Source organism: Colius striatus, chromosome 20 (genome assembly GCF_028858725.1).
Source record: "Colius striatus isolate bColStr4 chromosome 20, bColStr4.1.hap1, whole genome shotgun sequence".
Classification (NCBI taxonomy): domain Eukaryota; kingdom Metazoa; phylum Chordata; class Aves; order Coliiformes; family Coliidae; genus Colius; species Colius striatus.
The window spans coordinates 6,829,848-6,852,047 of NC_084778.1; the positions used below are offsets into that span (position 1 = coordinate 6,829,848).

Consider the following 22,200-nt stretch of genomic DNA (forward strand, 5'->3'; position numbering starts at 1 on the left):
CATGGAGTTCAAACTGTTCAATCTATTTATAGTATTCTAAGACACAAAAATAAACACTGCCCTGCTAAGGGGCCGTTGGCTAGCGGGTGCACAGATTCAGTCGTCTTTCACTACTGAAAGACTAGTGCATAATACTGTAATTTAGCACACAGAACACTGACATCTCCATCACCTACATTACCAGAGCAATCTAACCAGTTCCTCACCTGCTGCTGGTGGATGTTGGCCACTAACTGTTGGCAAATCCAAAGAGCTATCAGACATGACATGCTTAAGATCTCCTCCCACATCAGCCAGTTTCATGTCAAACTGAACAGACAAAGCATCTTCAGAATCCTCCTTGCCAACACTGCTGCCACCAATAGAAGGGAGATCCAGAGACTTCACAGAAGCAGAGTCTTCTTTGGCCTGCTTGAAAGCTGTGACTTTGTCCACCAGGGACTTATCTGCACTGTTGCACGTGGAAGAAAACTTGTTAGAGTGAAAGTCGGCAAAATCGTCGTCGCTCTTCACTGAGGAAAGTGTGTTGTCCTTTGCCTCCTCAAAGCCTGCCCCAGAGCCCTCCAGAGAAAGTTGTTTGAAGATATCGTACTTGGTGGGCGTAGCAGCAGTGGTAGAACTCTGCCCACTCTTCCCTGTGGCAGCAGACGAGCCAGTCTGAGGAACAGGACCGGCCTCTTGCTTAAGTGCATTGTATTTGTCATCTGGTTTTTGTTCGGAAAATCCGCTGCTATTGTTGAAAGCCATAAAATCTGCAAAGTCATCTTGTCCACTGGCTGGTGTGCAATTAGAAAATTCCCCAAAAAGGTTGAACTCTCCAAAGTCGTCAGCTAAGCTTGAGCTTTTGCTGGGTGTTGGCTGGGCACTGGTAGATGGAGGGGGCGGTGGAGGAAAGGAGCCCGATTTTGATGTATTAAACGCAGGTGGAAAGGATGGCTGCTTGTTTTCTCCAGTAGAGGAAAAGAGATCCAAGTCTGCTAAATTCAAAGGGGTCTTTGCTTGTGTTTGCTGTTTTGACTGACCAGGCACAGAGGGGAAGGACGTAGGGAAAGTTTTGTCTTTTGTAGGTGGCTCTAATGGTGAGACACTGTCAGCGGTTTTAAAATCTGTGAAACCATCGTCAGGTCCTGCAGGCTTGAATTCTGCAAGGTTATCTCCTGAGAACAAAAACAAGGGAAAAATGATAAGAAGACATTGCAGTGACAACAAACACATCATACTCACACCATGCAGGTAAACTCAACTATGAACTGCAAACTCAACTATGAACCACACAAGTTTCAAGCTCAGCAATTCTGACATTAAGTCCAGCAAACACCTCAGTCTTTCCAACAGCCTCAAAGTTATATTAAAATTCCCTTTACACAGGATAATATCAAAACAATCCATGTCCAATAGATTTAAAAGGTGCTGTCTCATTCAGCTTCCACACAAGTTCTTCTCATCTCATCCTTTCTTTATGTGGCAAGCAATGAACATTGTCTTGATTTCATTTATACCAATATAGTATTTGCCTTTTTACATAAGCAACTCTTTCCCTCCCTCCCCTCAAAATATTGCCTAAAGACAGTGAGTCAGCAGAGGGTTGAGACAAAAGCAACCCTGCTGATAAGCTGAAAGGGGAACACAGGGGAGATCAACTGGACTTGCCTGGAGGCTGAAGGTACTTTTGGAAAAAGTTAAAAGACAGCAGCCAGCCAACATACCCATCCAACTGGGGAAAATGGGGAGCCCAGCAGAGGGAGAGACAAAGCCCCAAATAGAAACAAGGCAAACTCATTTTAATCTATCATGTTTTCCTTCTGCCAGACTCACCTTAACACACTATAGTGTTAAGTGATCAGAACTTGAGTAAACACAACATAACTCAGACATCACCTAGCTTCTGCCAAGACTGATTTCAGCCTTACTAGGAAGCTTGGAGACAGATCTCCACATGAAAGTCAGTATGATTAATCTTAAGATGTGTGGATCTCTAGTTCAACTATATACTGAATGTAAGACTGAGCTGTGTCTGGATTATAATGTAAACCTGGTTAAACATTAGGTATCAATGTTTTCATTGAATTAACATGAAATATTTTGGTGTACTAATTTTACAAGTTTCATCCTGTTCATATACCTTTTTTTCAATAAATCAACTTTTGAACATGACAAATGTTGAGGTTTTTAACCCATTCACCAGCATGTACGTACTTAGACTACTTGTAATTTTACAGTATTGATGCCTGGTTTAAGAGAAGTATTCAACAAACAGATTTGTTCTATTTAACAAGCACACCATTTAATTCTTAAGCTACCACACAATGTCATACTTTAAGTTTAACCAACATTTAAAAGGATACTCTTTACAATGGCAGTAAAGGACTGTGACTACATCTGACATATTCTGTTTTCCCTCCCCTCCAATTCACTTGACCCAGTGACACCACAAATACTCATGAAATTGCTATTCATTGATCAAAACTAAAACATCACAGCAAACTAAACTTACTGAGGGACTGCAAACTTTTCCGTTAGAAACGTAAGCTGGTGAAAGGGTTAAGAGTGGTCAGACCTGGACAGCAGGTAAATAGAGTCATTTTGTATATATATGAACATGTATGGAAAGGGATAATATGTTATTTCATTTCATGGCACACATTTAATCCTGAAGAGGTACTGAGCAGGAGAAAGTTGTAAAATATTACAGGAGTTTCAGAAACAGTGTCTGAAGAAAAGAATTCTTTGAAAGATAAGGAGTAGGAGTTGAGCTCAAGTAAGCAGTTTATGCTAGAATCCAAAGTTATTTTCTAATTACAAAACAGAATACTAGGTGTAACTCTGTGAGAGTCAGGGAAGCCTGCAATAAACTAATCTTCCTATCTATCTGTTGATAACATAGAAAAGTTAGTCAAGTTGGAGGGTTTTTTCCCCCTCCATCTAATAAAAAAAAAAAGAGCTGAGATTACCACCTACATTGGATGAGTTAGACACAGATGGTTCTGGAAAAGGCTTAGGGAGGCTCTGCTTTTGTAATTACACAGATGTTGCACCTCAGATGCCATCTGGGTTTTAACTTTCCCAATCAAAACCAGCTAAACACAAATTTTAAAACACTCTTAGATTTATTCTTAGAACAGCAGAGACCATGAAAAGTTTAAATACTGCCCTAAGAACAGAAAAAAAGGCTTCAATTTTGTCCAGAAGTATCTTATTCTGTCTTCTAAGAATACGTGACTTCTTAGTTAAAATGAACAGATTCCAGCCATGTTGTTACTCTGAAGTAAAACTCAGAAGCATCCAGAAGAGCTGCCAACCATCTGAAACACAACTTGTAATTGTCCCAGTCCCATGCTACTGTTATTTTTTCAGGATACTTCCCCCTAAGTTGTTTAGAGGAGCAGAAGCACCGTTGTGCTAGAATTCTAGCAACAGAAATCCTGCAGCTCAAAAATAATCATGGAAACATGTTAAAACAGCTTCAAAGCCCATGCTGCTTACCTAAGTATTTGCTTTCTGATGGTTGCTCTAATTCACGGAAAGCACTATACTTGTCTCCACCATCTAGTGAACATGAGAAAATGAACAAATTTACATAAAGATATTAAGAATTCTTATTAATTTTATAGTGTCATAATTGCACAAATGGTTAAAATAGTCATATTTTATCAATGGCAAAATTAAGATATATGAAATACTGTAATAAATTGTTCATAGTGGTTGTATATTTTTCCTTTTACCTCCAAAAGTAGCTGCACTTTCAGAAGGCTTCTCAGCTGCAATTCCTTTAAACACAGCATACTTATCAGCTGATGAGATGGTTTTATTACCTGGGAGTGGCATTAGTAAAGAAGGAACACTAAAAACAAAAGAGATAAAAGCACAATTCCTTAATTTATCCATAAGGTTTCAATTTACAGGTTTTATTTAAAGGAACCTCTTATTAAGACTACACAATTTGCATCACTGAACCTAAGCCTGTACCCTAAAGAGTGCTCAATCAAGAAACTGATGTAAACTACTTCACTACCTATTAAGAATAAGAGAATGTAAACATGCAGCTGGTTAATGATGGGTGAATTCACACTTAAATCATATTTCTTTAGGCCAGAAGACAGTTTTCATCCTTCTTGGTTTTAATTTGTACCAAAATATGACCTAAACACTCCAGAACTTTACACCACAGGAATTCTTAGCCCAAGAGGAAATAAGCAGTGATTCCTGAGGTACGTGTCTGTGTGCTGTTTAATTTATTACTTTAACATAAGGTCAATTCTCCCTGACAGAACTAGATATAGTAAAGAGTTAAAACAGCATGAGATTTTCCAGCCCCATGCTTTCAGCTGATCTACTTTTGATTATATTTCATTACACACTGCAAAATTAAGAGAATCAAGTAGAACTACTCTTGAAAAGGCAAGAAAGGATCACTTTGAATTTCTGTTAGTGCAAATCATCAAGTTTAGGTAGGTGTCTCATCAGCAAAGTAAGGATTAGTCCACAGTTACAGAAGCAAATCTTGCTGCACATAAACACACTCTACAGAGTGAAACTACCGTAATAACCTAATGCAAAGTTAGCAACCGCTGTAAGATTCAGCGGTCGTTCCATCAGACCTTTGCCTGCCCTCCCCACAAACCCCCTTATCAGACCTGGGCAGCTCTATAGAACAACATCCTTTACATATGAACGATGCATTTTACCTCCAGTTTATGCCATTCAATACCACACACATTGACAACGTGAATGAATTTCTATGGCGTCCTTCAGCCCGAAGCAAGAATCTTTCCAAAGCCATTTAAATCTCCTTATCAGCAGCCTACAAGCAACATACAAACCTAGCACTTGCACACCAGTGCTAATGATGGTCTGTGATGCTTGCAGACACAGTGCAATGTCAAAAAAATATAGTTTATGGTAACATAATTAAATTTCACATCACTGCAAAACAGGCCATTAGATATGCAATCTTGGCAAAGGCAATGGTTAATCATCTGTACTCTACAGATGGCTTTTTTTTTTAAAGGAAGCTCCATAAGCAATTAGATTACAGCTCATTGTAACATTCTGTTCAAAACTGAGCTCTTTTACGGCTGAATAAAGAGAACTGCTGCAGAGAAAAAGAAACGCTGTTTTAAAAATACTGGGGTTTATGATCCCCTACTTCCCATTGTGGAATTTACAAACAATGTTATGTTAAAACTTCCAGTAACAGAATGGCTTCAATTGCAAGATGATGTCTAACACAAATCAAGATATGCTTAAAATGAAGCCTCTTCAGATACAAGTGGCATTGGTTGACATGGCAAAATTAACCCTCTTACATCAAATGCCCTTAGGCCTGGTGTAGCAGGACAGTTTGTTTCAGCATCTCCATTTGATGTCACTGTTGAGGAAGCAACTGGTAATCAATGTTTACCTGGAAAGGACTAGTTCTATTTGCAACTAAGAACAGTCCAATAGCTACACAGAAATCTGTATGTCTACAATTAAATTCCTGCGGAGCACATAAATGCCATGTGCAGTAAAAGGAAACAACGCTGAAACTCTGCAATCACAGGACTTGGAAAGATTAATTGTAAACCAAGGGAGTAAACATGCTTACTTACTCTGTTATACAAAATTTGCCTGACCTGGATTTACAACGGGAGATTTTGGCAGACTCCCAAATGAAAAGCCAAGATTGCTGAAGTCTGAATGAGATTTAATTGAGATTTATAGTCAGTTATCAGAAGTTTAAGCATTGGCCAGAGAAACAATAGAAACAACAAAAACCCTCTCCACCAGAGTCCTCAATCGTTTCAGAGTCCATCATACCCTTTACATGAATTTTGGGGTCCATATTCAGGGCCTGAAGAAAGACCTTGATGTCAGCAAATGGTTTCTATCAACTCCAACAAACATGGGGTCATACTTTTAATGGAAGCACACAGCACTAAATGCAGAACTCCCCCGTCTCAGTGTATTTTTACTGAATAGCTTTATGTAAGATTTTTACCCAAATGCACAGTATGAAGGAACTTTCAATTGTCTGTGCAGTTGTATAAACACTTGAAAACGTATCCCCATACCTCACACATGCAATTTACCTCAGCATGGTGACTGCAATGCTAAAGAATGGACAACCACCTATGGTACATCGAATGTCATTTTTGATTCAGAAAGCCTAATTGTAGTTGTAACAACCTTCAAAAGGAACTGTCAGAGTACAAGTCAGCTGACAGAAGAAAATTATAGGTTTGAAAGCTACCCATGAAAGAGGAAAACACTTCATTTCTTAAAAGAGTTCTAAAATACTGAAGGGGTGGAAATCAAAGATCTGCTACCTGCTCCTGTGCTGTGAACTGGCTGCTTTGGAGGAGCCAGCCACATCTCCTTGGAAATCAGTGAAAGAGTCATCTAGTGAGCCGGACTTTGAAGCATCTTGAAACTCCTGGAAGTCATCATCATCTGTTTTTACTACCTGAATTACAAACGACATGTCAATTGCTATACTGTTGTCTTTTCAAAGCATCATACAGCATGAAAATAGTTCAGAGTAGTGTGACTGACTGAAGGGGGGGAGGGGAAAAGGCAAAATAAGGAAAAAAACCTTTCAACATTCATACACAAAATTAACATGGTCATTGCTTCCATTTCACCTGCACCTCACCCAACTCAAAACACACACAAGGTGTACAGGATAACAAGTAGTATGCATGGAGAACAGGCAAATATGGAACTCTGCTCCCTTCACATTAAGTGTATGATTGATCATGTCATGTAGCTTTTAAATACAGGACAAATATTAATCATTTTAACCAATATGAATTTAAAATCAATACATGTAGCAAAATCACAAAAAGAAAAAGTAGTATGAATCCTGTATGGAAATCCCTCATATGATTTAGTGTTGAAAACCAAAGGTTTTCATAGTTCCCATCTTCTCCTGAAAACTGACTTATTTTACCAGGCAATGAAGTCTGTGGTGTTCTCTAACCCAAAATTCCATTTCATGTGCATTACAAAATCCTAACTAAAACTAAACCCCTCCTTCAGTGCAATGAGTTTGTAATGGAGAATGCTTTTGTATGCCCCTAGAAGGAAGGAAACAAAAAAATAAATCAAAAAACCTCTTTAGTGGGACGACTTCATGTTTTCAGGTGTCATGGGTCAGACTGCAGCTCCATTTTTTGCTGTTTAAAGCCTGCTGTAGCTACACAGCTTTGAAAGAGTCAGGCTACGTGCAGGGGAATGGAGATTTGCCCGGTGAGGGTGAGCTAACCTGGGCGGCTGGGAAGGGCGGCAGGAAGGCTGCGGAAGGCTGTGCTGCAGCTCCGCCCGCTGGTGCCGTGATGTTCATTCCCATCACGGCCGGCGCGATGCTGAGCGGCAGCGAGACGGGCGGCGTGGAGGGCAGCAGCGGCTGCGGGCTCACGGCGGCGGGCAGCGGCATCGGCAGTCCCGTTAAAGTGGGAACGGGGGCAGCTGGAAACTGGTTTAACACATCGGGACTCACTGCGGGTATTCCTCTCTGCAAAGGTATAAACGCAAAGACGGCCATGTACACATCAACAGAAGGGCACACTGCATCCTCAGTCCAAGTTCCTAGTTTGTATTACTGAAGGGTGCTGGTCCAGCTTCAAGGAAACCTTCCAAAGCAAAGCCTGAGTGAACCCTATGCAACACCTTGACTGCTGGAGTTACACAGAGTGTAATGACACCTGGCTGGGTGGGCAGAGGTGTTTGACAGCATTCTCATTTGGCTTTTAGCAAGCCAATCTAGCAAGCAAAGCCATGCTGAACCTGAGGTGTGCTGTATTGTCTCTCACACATCACAGCTTCCATCATCATCACTAAAGATACTCTTGCCTTAGTTTTCATACAGGGCTGGTACTTAGCAATAAACTTCAAAGAGATGACACTACGCTGACAAAGACTAGAAGCCTAATATTAACACTCCACTGTTTCAGGAGAGAGGTAGCAACTCTAGCTATTTGCAGACTAAAGGATACAGGAACAATATAGTTTGAGAAACGTGCAACATGAAGAAAAGCAGACAGTGTTTTATACTAGAAATACATATAAATGTGTGTGGTTGGTTTATCTATTATCCTCAACTGACACTAAAGAAAGGAGTAACTGAAATGTAAGTGCAGGGGATGAAATTACAATACCACTGAAGTTACAAGGAGAGGTTCTCCTCTGGACTTCAACAGAAGTAGTACTTTATTCCAGCTATGGTATAGCAGCCACTTGTGCTGAGGCAACCAAAGGCAGATGAGTGAAGTAAACTGCCCCTCTGCACCAACCCCCAGTGCCAGCCCTACCTGTGTCACGGCTATCATCGCCAGCACGGTGTACAGCTCCTCCTTTGTGAGCTTCCCAGGGGTAGTACGGTTGGCTAAAGCCCATATCTGCCCAAGGGTCTCTCTGGGCAATCCAGACGACATCAGTATGGGATAGAGTTTAGCTGTATCAATTCCAGCAGGAGTCAAAGTGGTCTCTAAGATTTTCGTGTACAACTCTGTGAGGAGGGAGTCAGTATTACACAGTGACAACTGCTGTTCTCAAGTGAATTTAAGATTGCTTTTCTATTTCGTCTCAAACTCAGCATTACATCAAATGAATAACAGTCAAAGTGTAAGGTAAGGCAACAGCATTGAGCATTGTGTTGTCTCATCATGTTCCATCTAAATGTGTCGTTGGATGGTCTTTACAGAGAGCTTAACACACGCAAAGAAATATTTTATACAAAATGCACTTAGTACACCATTTCAAAACATGTTTCTCCAATGAAACTCCAGAATAATCCATATAAAAACATCATTTTAACAGCTGAAAGTATTTAAATCTCAGTGTAATCAATATTTACTACAGTGTTTCATTTTCTATTTACCGTGTTATTTGCACAGCCTTAAGAAATGAGCCTGATTAATTCTAAGATGGGCCAAAACTCAGACTACCCATGAAAGCAGCATGATCAGCAATGCAACCTCTACTGGCATAATCTTCTGTCAGAACAAATTGTAGAATAAACATTCCACACGCTTGCATCAAACCCATACTGCTTCAAATGCAGATAGAGCCACCATAAATATGTAATGTATCAAACACAGAGGATTCATTTGATGACTGAAGAATAATGCTTTGATCAATAAATGGCAACATAAGCACACATACACTCACACCTTACACAGCCTGCTTGGCTAAATGCCCACTTTCTTGTTTACCTGGGACCAAGCTATCGTTGTAAATCCAAGGAGGCATCATTTGCTGAATTGGGTCCTGTGAAGGGAATACTCCAACTCCTAAATGTATTCCATTCAGTAAGAAAAAGACAGAGAGTTGTATTAGGATATACAGATTCAGGCTATAAAGATCCTAGAGACTAGATCACAGCTGGTCAGGGTCATTTAGCATTTCAGGCAAAGATTTCAGATTGGAATCACTGTGCTCAGAGGAAAACCAGCTACTGCAGGAATGTGCATTTCAACACAATAACTAGAATGATTTGGCAGTAATGGCAAGAATATAGTTATATACATAAAGAAATAAAGGGCTCCTCATTTCCTTCTCTCTATTTCCACTTGAACAGAAGCCCGAGTGTCATTGTCTCTTAAAATTTCACAGCAGCTGTTCTGTGTCATATCAAATTTAGTCATCCCATCCACTATATGTTGTTAGAGCCACTTGTGGAGTAAATAAATCCATACCTACAAGATGGTCAGCTTTAATAATATCCAAATTGGAACTAAAGCTTGTTTAAAGTTTTCATTTACTTTAGCTTTTGAAATTTTGATGCCTGAAGCAGAGACAGTTCTAGACATAACACAGGTGGAAAACTGTTTGGGAAACAGGTGTTCGCTAGCTAAGAGTTTTAACCTATCAAGAGTCTATCCCCTCAAAGTTAAAAGATGACATTGACCATCTTTAGTAATAAGTTTTCTTAAACAATTTAAATAAAAAATTATCTTTAGAGAGCTTATCTTTCCTGTGCCCCTCCCCAAGAAAGAGGACAGAATATTTTCAAACAGCAGACCTGCTTAAACAAACATGTTAAAAGTGGTTACAGCAGTAAACTCACATGGAAAAAGTTCAGAGCAAAATCATAGCTGTTACACTTTTAGCAAGGAGCAGGAGGCACTGATGTATTATTCAAGCAGGCATTCAGAGCAAAATTATGCAGGAGTGGCCTTAGAATTAGTGTATAGAGTGTTAGCATTCAAGCAGCATCTTATTAGGTTTAAATTCTGTCAAATGCTTCATTTGCTCACCACACTCTTCAACTGCTATGTTTTGTTCTGAAGCCTTGTGCACCTCTGCAGCAGTGGTACCACTTTCACGTCCACCTACAACATCCCAGTCACTGATGGCTAAACTGAGATGAACTTGGCTCACAGCTGAGGCTTTGTGCCCAACTTCAGATGTTTTAAGTTTGGTTTGCTCTTGTTCAGATTCATTTGAGTCATTATCTAAGATTTTCTCCTTCAAGGAAGAGCCTGAATAGACAGTAGGAGGAATTATTTATGTTTTGTTACTAACCACCCAGATTGCAAACCCACACCTTCAGAGCAAAAGTATTACTGGTGCCACTGATGAGTTACCAAGATGAGTACCCGTCCCAGCTCAGATCAACCACATCACTGTGTTCCAACTCTTTTGCAGCCTGATTCTGCCCTTTACTTACCACACATCCACAACAAATTAAAATAAAAGCAACAAGTAGGAGAATAAATAAACAAAACTATTTTTGGTATTCGGATTAGTGCTGCATAATCACCTCAGCATCAGTGGCAGAAGTGTCCAATATCTACTTACATCAGCAAACTTCTGCACATTTCTCTCACCAACATCCATTTAGCCTCCAAGAGAAGCAGCACACAAGTGCTCCCCGTTAGCATCACAGTTATTGCTTAGATCATCATCTCAACTGTATATTTTTCTACTACACAGACTTAAGAAGATGCTAGCACACAAAACAATTCACTTCAGATCAGCCACATGAATATTTAACAGTCTCTGGATCCATATGTGACTTGCATTTACAGTGCAGTTCTAAGGGAAGGACGAAGGGGACTTAAATCATCTTTTCCCACTGATCAGCACGTCTCTACTTAATTGCTATATATTACATCTTTCAGACAGGCTGAAAACCAACCCCCCAACAAAATAAGTTAAGACTCTGTGTAGCTCTATTGACAGAATGTGAGGTGTAAAAAAAGATACTTTAGAGTTACCTGTTTTATGGATATTGGGTGAAGATGCAGAGGTAGGAAAATAAGGAACCTGCCCAGTTGTACCATGCAGGATGGATAACACTGGAGTCTGGGCTGGAGGGAGAGGCTGGACCACGGCCTTTTCTGAAAGCAGTTGCCCAGCCTCAGTAGCAGAATGCAAAGGCTGAAAAGGCTGAGAGGTGGGTTGAGGCACCAGTTTGGGGATTTCAACAGGCCCTTGTATAAAGTCACTAAATTCTTCATCATCAAGAAAAGCAGAGTGGGAAACAGATACAGCAGGATGGGATGATGTGGGATGATCTGTAAAATGGAATGAACATACAATGCAAAATGATGAGGTAAAAGGTTTCCATTCATGAGTGGAAAGGCAGGAAAAGTGGCAAATACCAGGTGTACACAGCAAATGGGTGAGGAGAAACAGCAGCAGATGCATTATTTGATGGATATGTGAAGAACTGTCAGCATAACAAATACATATGGTAAAAGTGAGCAGCCACTTCCAACCATGCATCTTCACTCCCAAATTTTTATGATGTAAACACTTTGAAACTTGGTTCCTGACTGCTGGCTATGAAAGTATTTGTTTTAAACAGACTGAGTCAAAACAAATCAACAAGTAATATTTCAGACTGGACATAATGGAGGTCTGTGTAGGGGGATATTCTCCCTCAAATTAATGTTTTATCCTGAGAAACTCAATCACATAAGATACAAAAGAAATGTCTACTCATATATAGAATTTTCTGCATGATTTCTTCCACAGTTACTCATTTTAACCAAACTGACATAGGATGGGCAAATCTACAGACAATAAGACATTATCAGAAGCCAGTTGAAACTTGAAAAATATCAAAGATCAAACCCACAGCAGAGACAAAGATTTTACACAGGAAAAATCTTGTCTAGATAAGCCTTGTTTTAGACTAGACACAGAACAAACTATACTACAATCCACATGAAATCTTCAGTAGTAATTGTTACAAAGACAGTAATTACTGAGAAAGGAATAAAGAAGGCTTGGGTTTGACCATGCCCAGGCAACGGCACACAATTACGCTGTCACAGTGGGCTGAAGTCACTACACAATCTTTTGATCATTCTCAGCACTTGTATAACACTTCTCTGCTTCAAAAGCCTTCTGCAAAACATTAATTAATGCTTTGACTAGAAAAGAACACATGCATTATCAATTTCCATGGTATTTCACATCAAGCAAAGCATATTAAGCTTTCTTTTAAAGATTTCATGTCTTCTAACAAAAGCCAACATGTATCATTTCACCCTCACAACCTGATCAAGCAATGGAATGCTGGAATGACACTTTATTTTACAAAACAATTAATCCATTCACTCTGTACCACCAAATAAACACATCAGAGTTTTATTTTCATTTGAAAGATGAGAAAAATTACCAACCTGGCTTTTTTGGATGTGATGCCGGTGTTGGGTGCATTTTAGCATCTCTAGAAAAACCATCTAAATTTCCTTTAATGGCTTCCAAAGCATCATCCCTGCTTTTTTCACCTGTCTGAAACAGCACAGAATACATTCTGAAAAATTCACACAACAGCTCCATTTTCTTTCAATATCCACATTTCTACAGTACAAAAATGTGTAGTGCCTGCTGGTAGATGAAACACTTATTTCCCCAGCAATGACTTCCTGAAGCATATTGACAATAACTCCCATATTTGGAAAGCATTTATTTTGCAGACTATGCCAGAAGTGTGTTTCTCAGTCCTGAGATGTAGCCTTATACAGAAGGACAATATACAAACCTTACTGAGCTATTTGAATTCTTTGAGCTCACTGCAAGTGTCTAAAACTTTGGACAAAGTTAACAAACCAACCACTAAAACATTCTCTATCCCAGAAACTCAGCCTGTTCCCAAATGACACACAGCAGGTTGGTTGATTTTTCAAAAGCTGATTTAACTTTCAACACCACACTTCGTTTACATTACACCACAGACTGACTCTTCCAGATGCTTTTCAAGTTGTAATCTGATGTCTCATATAAATTCTTCACTGATTTGCTTGTTGAAAGAGATCATTCCATTAAAAGCCATTAAATAGAAGACTCCTGAAGAAACACACCTCCCATTTATTATTTAGGACATACCTTGGGTTTCACACTGCTTAGGAGTCTCAGCTTTTGCTTCTGCTCCTCAAACTGGCGCCGTTTTCTTTCTTCTTCCAAGAACTTCTGTTGGTGCTCAAACCTCTTCCTGAAGTAAAATGATTGTTAAAAAAAATCTTAAATTTTTCATTGCTATTTTCATGGTAAGCTTAATGATCAAGCAAGCTTTCCATTTCTGCTCTCTCTAATTCAGATGGCTTGGTGCATACATTTCTACTCTTCTCAGAGCTGTATGACAGCCACTAATAACTCATAGATGGCCTTCAAATGCAACAGAATGATCTCAACAATACTCTACAGTCTTAAATGGACTACTTTTCTAGAGAAACTATCAATATTTTTACTGTGTGGACCACCCCTGCAGACTATATCTCTCCCTTAATACTGATGAATTTCCCAAGAGTGAATAAAGTGTTACTTACTGTTGTTCCTCTGCAAACTGCTTCTGCATGTCAGGGGTGTACTGTGGGGCTGCTGGCCGCATTCCCAAGAAAGGAGCCTGTCCCATGTAAGGCATTCCAGTGGCTGGCATTGGCCCTAAGGGCATGCCACCCTGTAAAAAGAGAAATAATACAACACTAAGATTAATTAACTATTTTTCCACAGAAAAAGCCGAAGCAGTGGCAATTACACCCTGCCAAACTGCACACTGGGCAGTCCTCAACTTGAGAGCGGTGAGGATAGGTGAGGAGCAGTGTGTGAGCATAAAGCATGGTGTCTCAGTAGATGGCACTGTTCCCTCACCGTACCGGCCACAACTCAACGAGTTTAGAAGACAGGCTGGTCAAAGGCAAAACCCAATGCTTCAGAACCGTACAACCTACCTCCTGAGCACAGGTCACAGGCATCCCACAGCGCTACACATGCTTTAGTACCACGCTCTTGGGTTTTACTGGGTTTTCTGTTTGCTGTTCTACACAACTGAGCAACACTTTTAAATTCCCTGCTGGAGGTGCCCTCTCCTAAACCAACACTGGGTGCTGGCAAAACACAGTCTAGCCATTTTGCAAACCTAGTTTATTCAGGGGTCCGAGGGAGGGAGACAGCACAGGACAGCAGCCAAGAGGAGACTTGTCTGAATAAACTGCGATTGTATTACAAACATTTGCAGAGAAATATATTCTGGTGCAGTCATAGCCTAATAGAGAAGGGGCCAGAAAGTAATTTAACTTTTTTACCATTCATTTGGCATTTGGTATCAGAACACACAAGAAGAAAAGTTGTTTGTTCCAACTCATAAAAACATCTTCCTACTATAAATTTTACCAAATTAATCTAATTAATCCCAGGGAGGCAGGGAAGGGAAAGGAGTATAAGGAGACAGCAAAATACAATAAATTCAATTTGTTACATAGGAAATTGGGTACAAAACCATGCCAAAACATCACATTGCAGTGAAGTGCAGATTTGTATATATGGTGCTAAATAGAAAACAAAAGACTGAAAGAGTGAAAAAATGATATTAGCTACTCGTAAGTCATTCTTATTCCCTGATTAGCAACAGCAGTTAAAGACAAAGTCACTTTAAGCAAGACAAACAATGACAATGAAACACAGGATGTCAGACAAATGGGAAAACCAGTCACGTGAGAAAATCCAGTGCATTTAAGAGATTCTTTGCTTGCTACGACAAGGGGTTTAAAGTTTATGGATTGCCACCTACACTCAGGAAACTTAATTCTAATCACTCCAGAATTTGAGTTTCAAAGTGATAAAACAATTCAGTGACTTGGTCATGATTGGATTGTGTACACAGTGACTCCTCACCAGCTGCAAAGGTCTCATTTAAAATGCACAATGTGCCACCTTAACAGTAAGTACCTACAACTGAAGCAAAGAAGGAAAAGTGCAGAGCAAAACTAAAAAGACAGAGAGGTATGTTGTGGGAGTCTGGAATTACAGTTACTTAACAATACAATACTATTACTAACCACACTTTGGCGTAGGTGGCATCTGTTAGCTTTTCAAGATCTTGCTGATGCTTTTGTTTCCTTCCCTGTTCAGAGACCATGCTCCTCACCACACTTCCACAGAATCACAGAACCTTAAGGGTTGGAAGGGACTGTGAAAGCTCATCCAGTCCAACCCCCCTGCCAGAGCAGGACCACCTGGAGTAGGTCACACAGGAGCTCATCCAGGTGGGTTTGGAACGTTCCCAGAGGAGACGCCATAACCTATCTGGGCAGCCCCTTCCAGTGCTCCCTCATCTGAACAGGGAAGAAGTTTCTCTGGACATATAATGAAATGAAAGTTCAGATTCTGACATCTTTCAGTGGGCTACAACATCCAAGTTACTTTAAATCCTACTGACGCTGTCCTTGCACTCACCCTCATTTCTCACTACTCTACAACAGTGAGTAATGTATGCCAGACTCCCCCACTCACTCTGTCCAGATCCCAATGAAACCTGGAGAATACTTTAATTTATCTGAAATATCTTCAAAGAGAGTACCACACATAGTCCCACTATGGATTAATATCCACACTTCAGTTTCAAGCCAAGTTCCACCCTCTCGCCCAGCTGTGAGCAGACCATGGCATCAGCTGTCACCTTTCAGACAAGCCCCAGGGTATTATTTCCTTTCAGTCCACATTTCATTGCCACGCACCTGCATGGTCATGGCTCCAGGAGGCATCTGAGAACCATAGTTCATTCCCATCATGCCAGGCATATTGGACTGCATGACAGGAACCATTGGAAATCCTTGCTGCTGCATAGGAATCATCCCTATAATGAAACATTAAATAAAGTAAGCTCCCAGTTAGTGTTAAAGAGTTTAATTTTTGCCCTTCTTTGGTTCTGTTTTTTTAAGCTCAGCCAGCAAAGGAAAGGAAAAAACCCTCAGTCTGGCTGGACTGTTTAAAAAACATGCTACACTACAGGCAGCCACAGAATTTCCTTAGTTTAGACACTAGTCAGTCTAAGGGAACAGACATTTTGGGGCTTTCCCAACAAGTAGGATGATGAATTCTCCCACCATCCTAAGGATTCTCTGTGGGTTTCTTGCTGTATGATTGTTAAGAGGATCATTAACAAGATTCAATTAACCAGGTTGACTGGTGCTGGTAATTGTCTGTTTCTCTTGACAGGGAAAATTTACAAACTGGCAGCTTTTGAAGATAAGGCTTGGGAAACAAACTCATCATTTCACAACACAACCTCACACTCTGATCTGGCTGGATAACTTGTCCATAGGTTAATTAGCCCACTACATGTATTTGAATGGTTACAATGCTTGTCAGTGAAAGGTAAACTTCAACAAAATTGCACAAATCCAGTCAGAATGCATTAAATCACTGAATAAAGTCCAGTGGATTACATTTCAGTATGTATTTTCATATGTCTCATTTCCTATCTTGGTAGACACACACTAACACACATTAGTTATCAGCACACCATGAGATAATTATAACTGCGCATAACTGAGCATAAAAGCTCTCCAGGAGGGAGGTGAGACACTCAGGAATAATCCATAAACCAGTCCCTGAGATGTTTTATAAGAAAACTCTCCACTTTCTCTACAAGTTCCCTCAATATTTTCCATTAATTAAACTGTGCTGCAACAGGAATGCGAACAAAGGTAATTTAAGGCTGAGGCTCTCCTATTGTATTAATACTTTCCACACAGGTTGTGACTCTTGTCCCAGGGTCTTGCTGTGCTTTGTAAATATTTACCAGGTCTTGCAACACCCACACAATATGGGTATACACAGCTGGTAGATGAAGCATAAAGAGGTTAAATACCACACTCAAAAATCTTAAAGGCAAATTGAGGTTAAAGATGTAGGAAAACTACATCACCATTTTTGATCTAGCATTCCGGTAACACTGCTTCTTCAACTTTGTGTAGAAAGTTTTATAAATAGAGTTGTGAGAGCCAGGCTTACTAGTACTGAATTCAAGGGGAAAACCAACTACAGACTTCAATTAACAATCACACTTCCAAGCATTAGTGCACATAACGTGTCTAGACAAAGTAAAGATCACCAAGCTCAAAATGTTAAGTTCATACATACCTTGAGGGGTGCCCAAACCACCAGCGACAGGGAACATGAAGCTGGAGGAGGACAAAAAAGATACATGAAGGTCTGTAATTTTAGTGCAATCATAAACGAAGGAAAAAAGCTACCTTGAGTTGCACATCAACACCACTGCCCTAAGCCTCCCACTTCCTTGTCAGCGCATTCATCTGCTCCTTCAAGTGTCAGAACCCAACCTCACCACAGGGAAGTGATGACCCCTCCCAGGATCCCCCAAAGCACCCCAGAGTCCCAGCAGCATCATCAGTGCTGTCACAGGCTGCAAAGCAAGGAAGAAACAGATCTTATCCTCCACAGCAGCACTAAAATGGCTTTGACTCATCACCATCACCAACAAGAGAGTTTCGGCACCCACGCAGGTTGGTAACAGGTCAATTTGTCAGTGTAGGCTAGGCCTCCAAGCACTGCAGAATGAATAAGCATCTCCTGTTCAAAGTATCTGATTCAGCAAGACCATTAACTGCACCAGACAATACTTCTCAGCTGCTTAGTAACAGTTTGCTGCAAAGAAACAAACTATCCATGAAACCCTGCCACTTCTGCGGGCTTGGCCCCTTCGAAACACTAAGTATCACAAAATAGTGGCGTTTCTGTTTTCTCAATGACATTTAATTGCAAGAAAAATAGCGCCTTGGAAAGAAATATTAATTCAACTATCAAGGGCCAAATGCACCTGGAGGAAGAACTGTTGAAGTTTCAGCTGACATTATAATGGAAATTGCTAGCCCTCACTTTCAAACAGAAGCATGTGCTGTGCTGCCAAAGGGCAAAAAGAGACCTAATTTAAAAGTCTCATTTGCAAGCAACTCTCAGAAAACCACGTCAGCAGCAATTTACCAAACAAGAATCTCACTCAGGGTCCCAGACAGCTATTACATCAAAATATCATGAAAGAGAATACCACTTACAGATATTCAAAATTCCCCTGCACAAGGGAAGATGTAAAAGAAACTGCCTAAGAGTAAAGGAGAAAATGCTGCCATAAATGACTGCAGACAGTTTTTGAAAACCTGCAGGAAGGTCCAAAAGTCAACCTGGTCCAGAAAGGTAAGAGAGCTGTGTAATATGAGTACTAAGATAAACCAAGGAATTTAAATTATGCATTTATTCAGGAGCAAATTGCATCTACCCACTCTACAGACAGAGGGTTACATGGTCACCAAGACAACCCATATTATGCTTAACATCATCCTTTAACTCAGAACCTTCTTAATATGGAAGCTTTTTCTTTTATTCTGACCACCCCGTGCTGATTCCTCCTCCCACAACTAACACACACCTATGCCTTCCACTGGATCCAGGTCTTCTCATCCTCAATTCCCACAGCTTTTGTTTCTTCTCTCTGAGACACCACGCTGACACACGCTACCTCATCTCACAACAAGTACTAGGCTTCTCTGGTTTGGGCTCAGTTCATACAATTCACACTGCAGCCAATGTCTATTTAACTGACTGGTGTTCAACTCCATCAGTTTTTACACACTCCTTAGCATTGAAACATTAACAGTGTGAAGAGACAGAGTTGACTGAAAATCATAGAGAGACCCAGGACTGAATTCTGGTGCCAGTCAGAAAAGCTGTTTTCAACTCAGGGGCTAAAGCCCAAGGAATTAACCGGATTCTGCCTGCATTTGCTTTCACCTGCAGGAATAGGTGCGAGTCCAGTGTGTCTCCTCTGCAACACACCCCCTTTAAACACATGCAGGTTCAGATGTGGAGAGCTTTTGTTGTTAGCCAGACCTGCACGTCCAGCAATTTTAGTCAGAAAGTTCTCAAGTATGGAAAAGTGTTCATAACTTCAAGTTTTCCCTTCTTGTAGGTGAAATCTGGTCAACAAGAATTCTCCCAAATAACGTAAACTGAACAAGCATAGCAAGGTACCAATGCTTGCTGGAAGCAAATAAAGGCCAGACTATTAAATATTCATCCCTTTCTACAGAGCTCCTGGTTTATTTATAAGCCTCTGTTGAAAAAAAAACCCCAACCCAATCAACAACAAAACCCTGCAGCTAATTAGAGGGCACTGGAAGAAGAGCTAGTTAAAAGTAGCAAAGCAAGCTCCTGCAGCACTGCACCCTGTCCATGCGGCTCGGATTCCTCACGGACCTTGCTCCAAGATTTAGCTGTGCAACTGCCAACGTCAGCCACACGTGCACGTACCTAAACTCCATCAACTCCTTCAGTGAAGCAACAGGAACTTTACTTCTAAACTCCCTTATGGAAATGCAGAAGAAATGCCCACACATATCTAGCTAAAGCAGCTGCTTCTCATCGCTGAGAAAGCAAGCGAAGGCATGGTCATGTCTTTGCTTAACCAGAGAGCTACAGAAAACCCTTGAACTCGATAAAGGACCTTGGGATAGCAGCAAGGTCAGAAGTAGTTTTCTTTTAAAGAAAACATTTTAATTCCACTTATCTCAAAATAATAACACTGCCAAGAGAATTAAGAAACAGACAAAAGTAAAAGTCTTTTGTTGTTCGGTTTTGGTTTGTTTTTTAAAGAGAAAGATGGGCAGGATAAATTAAAGAGCCTGTAAGGACCAATATACTACCTGGGGGCTAAAAGAATATCTTTAGGTAGCTACCATATGCTCTCAAATGACCAAATATCCTTCCTAGGCAACGAAAAACTTTCTGTTTAAAAAACATAATTTGTTGACTGCTATCAAGCATGTTATTTTAATACAGTTTCTTACTTCTTGTTATTTCCACAATGGTTTAAATGTACATACAGGTATTTCTACTGCTCTCAACAGCAGACACACTTGAGCACCTAGGTTCATGCAAGTAGCCACAATACTTTGGGTAACATAGTACCAAACTGGACTATATGTGAAATGCTGCACACAAAAAGACAACCAAAAAAAACCCCAAAGCAAGTACTGTACATAAACCTGTAAATTCCTATCAAGTAGTTTAAATATGGAGCTTTAAAAAAACCAAACCCAAACCAACCAACCAACAGCTTCAGACAAAATGCAGGAGGGTCGATTCTTTCTCTACATTCATGCTTCACCACAAAAGCTCCAAACTACACCCAACATTTTTCTATCCACAAGTGGATTTTTAAACTCCTTAATTCCCAATCAGTACAACTCTATCAACACTGCCATCGTGTTTTTGGATGGCAGAAATGCACAAAAATTGAAGCGAAACAAGGCAAAGAACCCACACAGACACAGAGAACTGAAATTTTCCTTTGCCTCCAGACTTCATTCTCAAAGAAACCAAAACACTAACAACGAGAAACAATTATTTTTAAATCCTTTCACTTTTCCAAACCTACAGTCCAACGACATTTTTGTTACTTTCCTACTAAATCACTGAGCCAACAGCGTTGCTCTAAGAGGTTAGATGGTTTATCCAGCCCCTTGCAAGAGCTGTTTCAGATTTATAGATGTAGGGAAACACAAAGCCTCCTGTCCCTTCCATGGCATTCACAGGCAGTCATATATGCTTCAGCTTTTCTCTTCCCAAGTATCTCAGAGCCCCTGGGATGCCTCTTCCCCACTGCAGAGCTGTAACCAACTCAGAGCAGAGGGGGACACCCCAATCCATTAGGTGAAGGTCATCCTGGTGCAGACCTCCCAGAAATACTGACAAAGCCACAGCCTTCAGGTAGCCAAGAAGACTCCATGAACTTAAATTCCTTTTGTCAAATGAAACATTTACCCAGCCCCTCTAGAAGTAGTAGGACAACAAACAAAAAGCAGGTAAAATTCTACATTAAAAACCAAAACAAATTACAAAGTCTTCAGAGCGAAATAGAGCCTTCTAACCTTCCCAAACACAGGACATCTTCACATATCTCATTTACCACTGTTTCTTCCTCCTGACATCATTCCTCAGTCCTCCCTTTGTGGTACAGAAGGGAAAAGAAATCTTCCCCAGCAGTGGCAGCAAAGCTGAGGCTCTGTGCAATGGCCACACACCTGCCTGGTAGTGATAAGCAACACTTATCGCTTCTGACAGCAGCAGTACTCAAGGGCTGGCAAAACCTCCAAATCTGGTTTTGCCCCAATATTTGAGATTGCAGCTTCAGAGCCTGATGGTAAAAAGGCTACAACTGCCCAAGTCCAGACAAGCTGAGGGATGAGGTGGGCTCCCAAAAGGCAAACACAACTCAGCAAACCTCACGGCCACAATGGCTGTGTGCCCCACACCCTCTCTAAGACCCCCATATCCCACCCGACACCCCACATAACCTCACCCGGGATCCCCATATCCCACCCGGCACCCCACATAACCTCACCCGGGACCTTCCCACACCCTTCCTGGGCCCTGACCCCTCTGCCCTCACATTCCACCTGTACCTCGAGCCTCCACTGCATAAGCCTCCCTCTCATCGCCCACCAGCTCTCCCGTCTCTGCCTCCTCCTCATGTCCCCCTCAGTCCCCAGGGCACCCCTCACCTCCGCCCCCCCGCCCCTCACTGCGGCCCCGCACCCCACTGGCCCCTCAGCCCCCCTCCCCGGTCCCCCTCCGCCGCGCTGTGCCACCACGGACCTGGCGGCCCCCGCTCCGCCGCCGCCGCCCGCCGCCCCGCCGGCAGCCCCCGCGCCGGGTCCCGGCCGCAGCGCCATCTTCCCGCTCGGGCCCGGCAGCGGCTGTCAGCTGAGCGGCGGCGGCTTCCGGGGCCGGGCCCGGCTCGGCCCGCCCACGGCCCGGCCCCGCGGCCCACAGCGAGCGGCGGCGGCGGGAACACGGCCCCGGGGGCTCCCAGCGCGGCCCTGCCGGCCTGAACGAGAGCAGCTGTTCTGTAAAGAGCGCTTTTAAAATCGACGTCAACTTCAGGTACCTGACAACTGATCTCTTTTC

At 41.5% G+C, this 22,200-nt stretch overlaps 1 protein-coding gene across 4 annotated transcripts in view; it reads right to left on the minus strand.

Annotated features, from left to right (window-relative positions):
• SYNRG (synergin gamma) overlaps positions 1–22,200 on the minus strand; it is a 42,572-nt gene that overhangs the window by 19,266 nt on the left and 1,106 nt on the right. For 2 of the 4 annotated variants that reach the window (XM_062012147.1, XM_062012146.1), the window contains exons 1-15: positions 21,889–21,965; positions 17,359–17,399; positions 15,951–16,069; positions 13,764–13,894; positions 13,324–13,429; positions 12,618–12,729; positions 11,202–11,501; positions 10,239–10,463; positions 9,195–9,272; positions 8,292–8,488; positions 7,247–7,495; positions 6,309–6,445; positions 3,723–3,841; positions 3,484–3,546; positions 207–1,157 (exon numbers count right to left, since the gene is read on the minus strand). In XM_062012147.1, the coding sequence (XP_061868131.1) occupies positions 207–1,157; positions 3,484–3,546; positions 3,723–3,841; positions 6,309–6,445; positions 7,247–7,495; positions 8,292–8,488; positions 9,195–9,272; positions 10,239–10,463; positions 11,202–11,501; positions 12,618–12,729; positions 13,324–13,429; positions 13,764–13,894; positions 15,951–16,069; positions 17,359–17,399; positions 21,889–21,965 (2,905 nt within the window). Of the gene's footprint in view, positions 1–206; positions 1,158–3,483; positions 3,547–3,722; positions 3,842–6,308; positions 6,446–7,246; positions 7,496–8,291; positions 8,489–9,194; positions 9,273–10,238; positions 10,464–11,201; positions 11,502–12,617; positions 12,730–13,323; positions 13,430–13,763; positions 13,895–15,950; positions 16,070–17,358; positions 17,400–21,888; positions 21,966–22,200 lie in introns of those variants that run through there. The other 2 variants (XM_062012149.1, XM_062012148.1) reach the window with 2 other exon arrangements.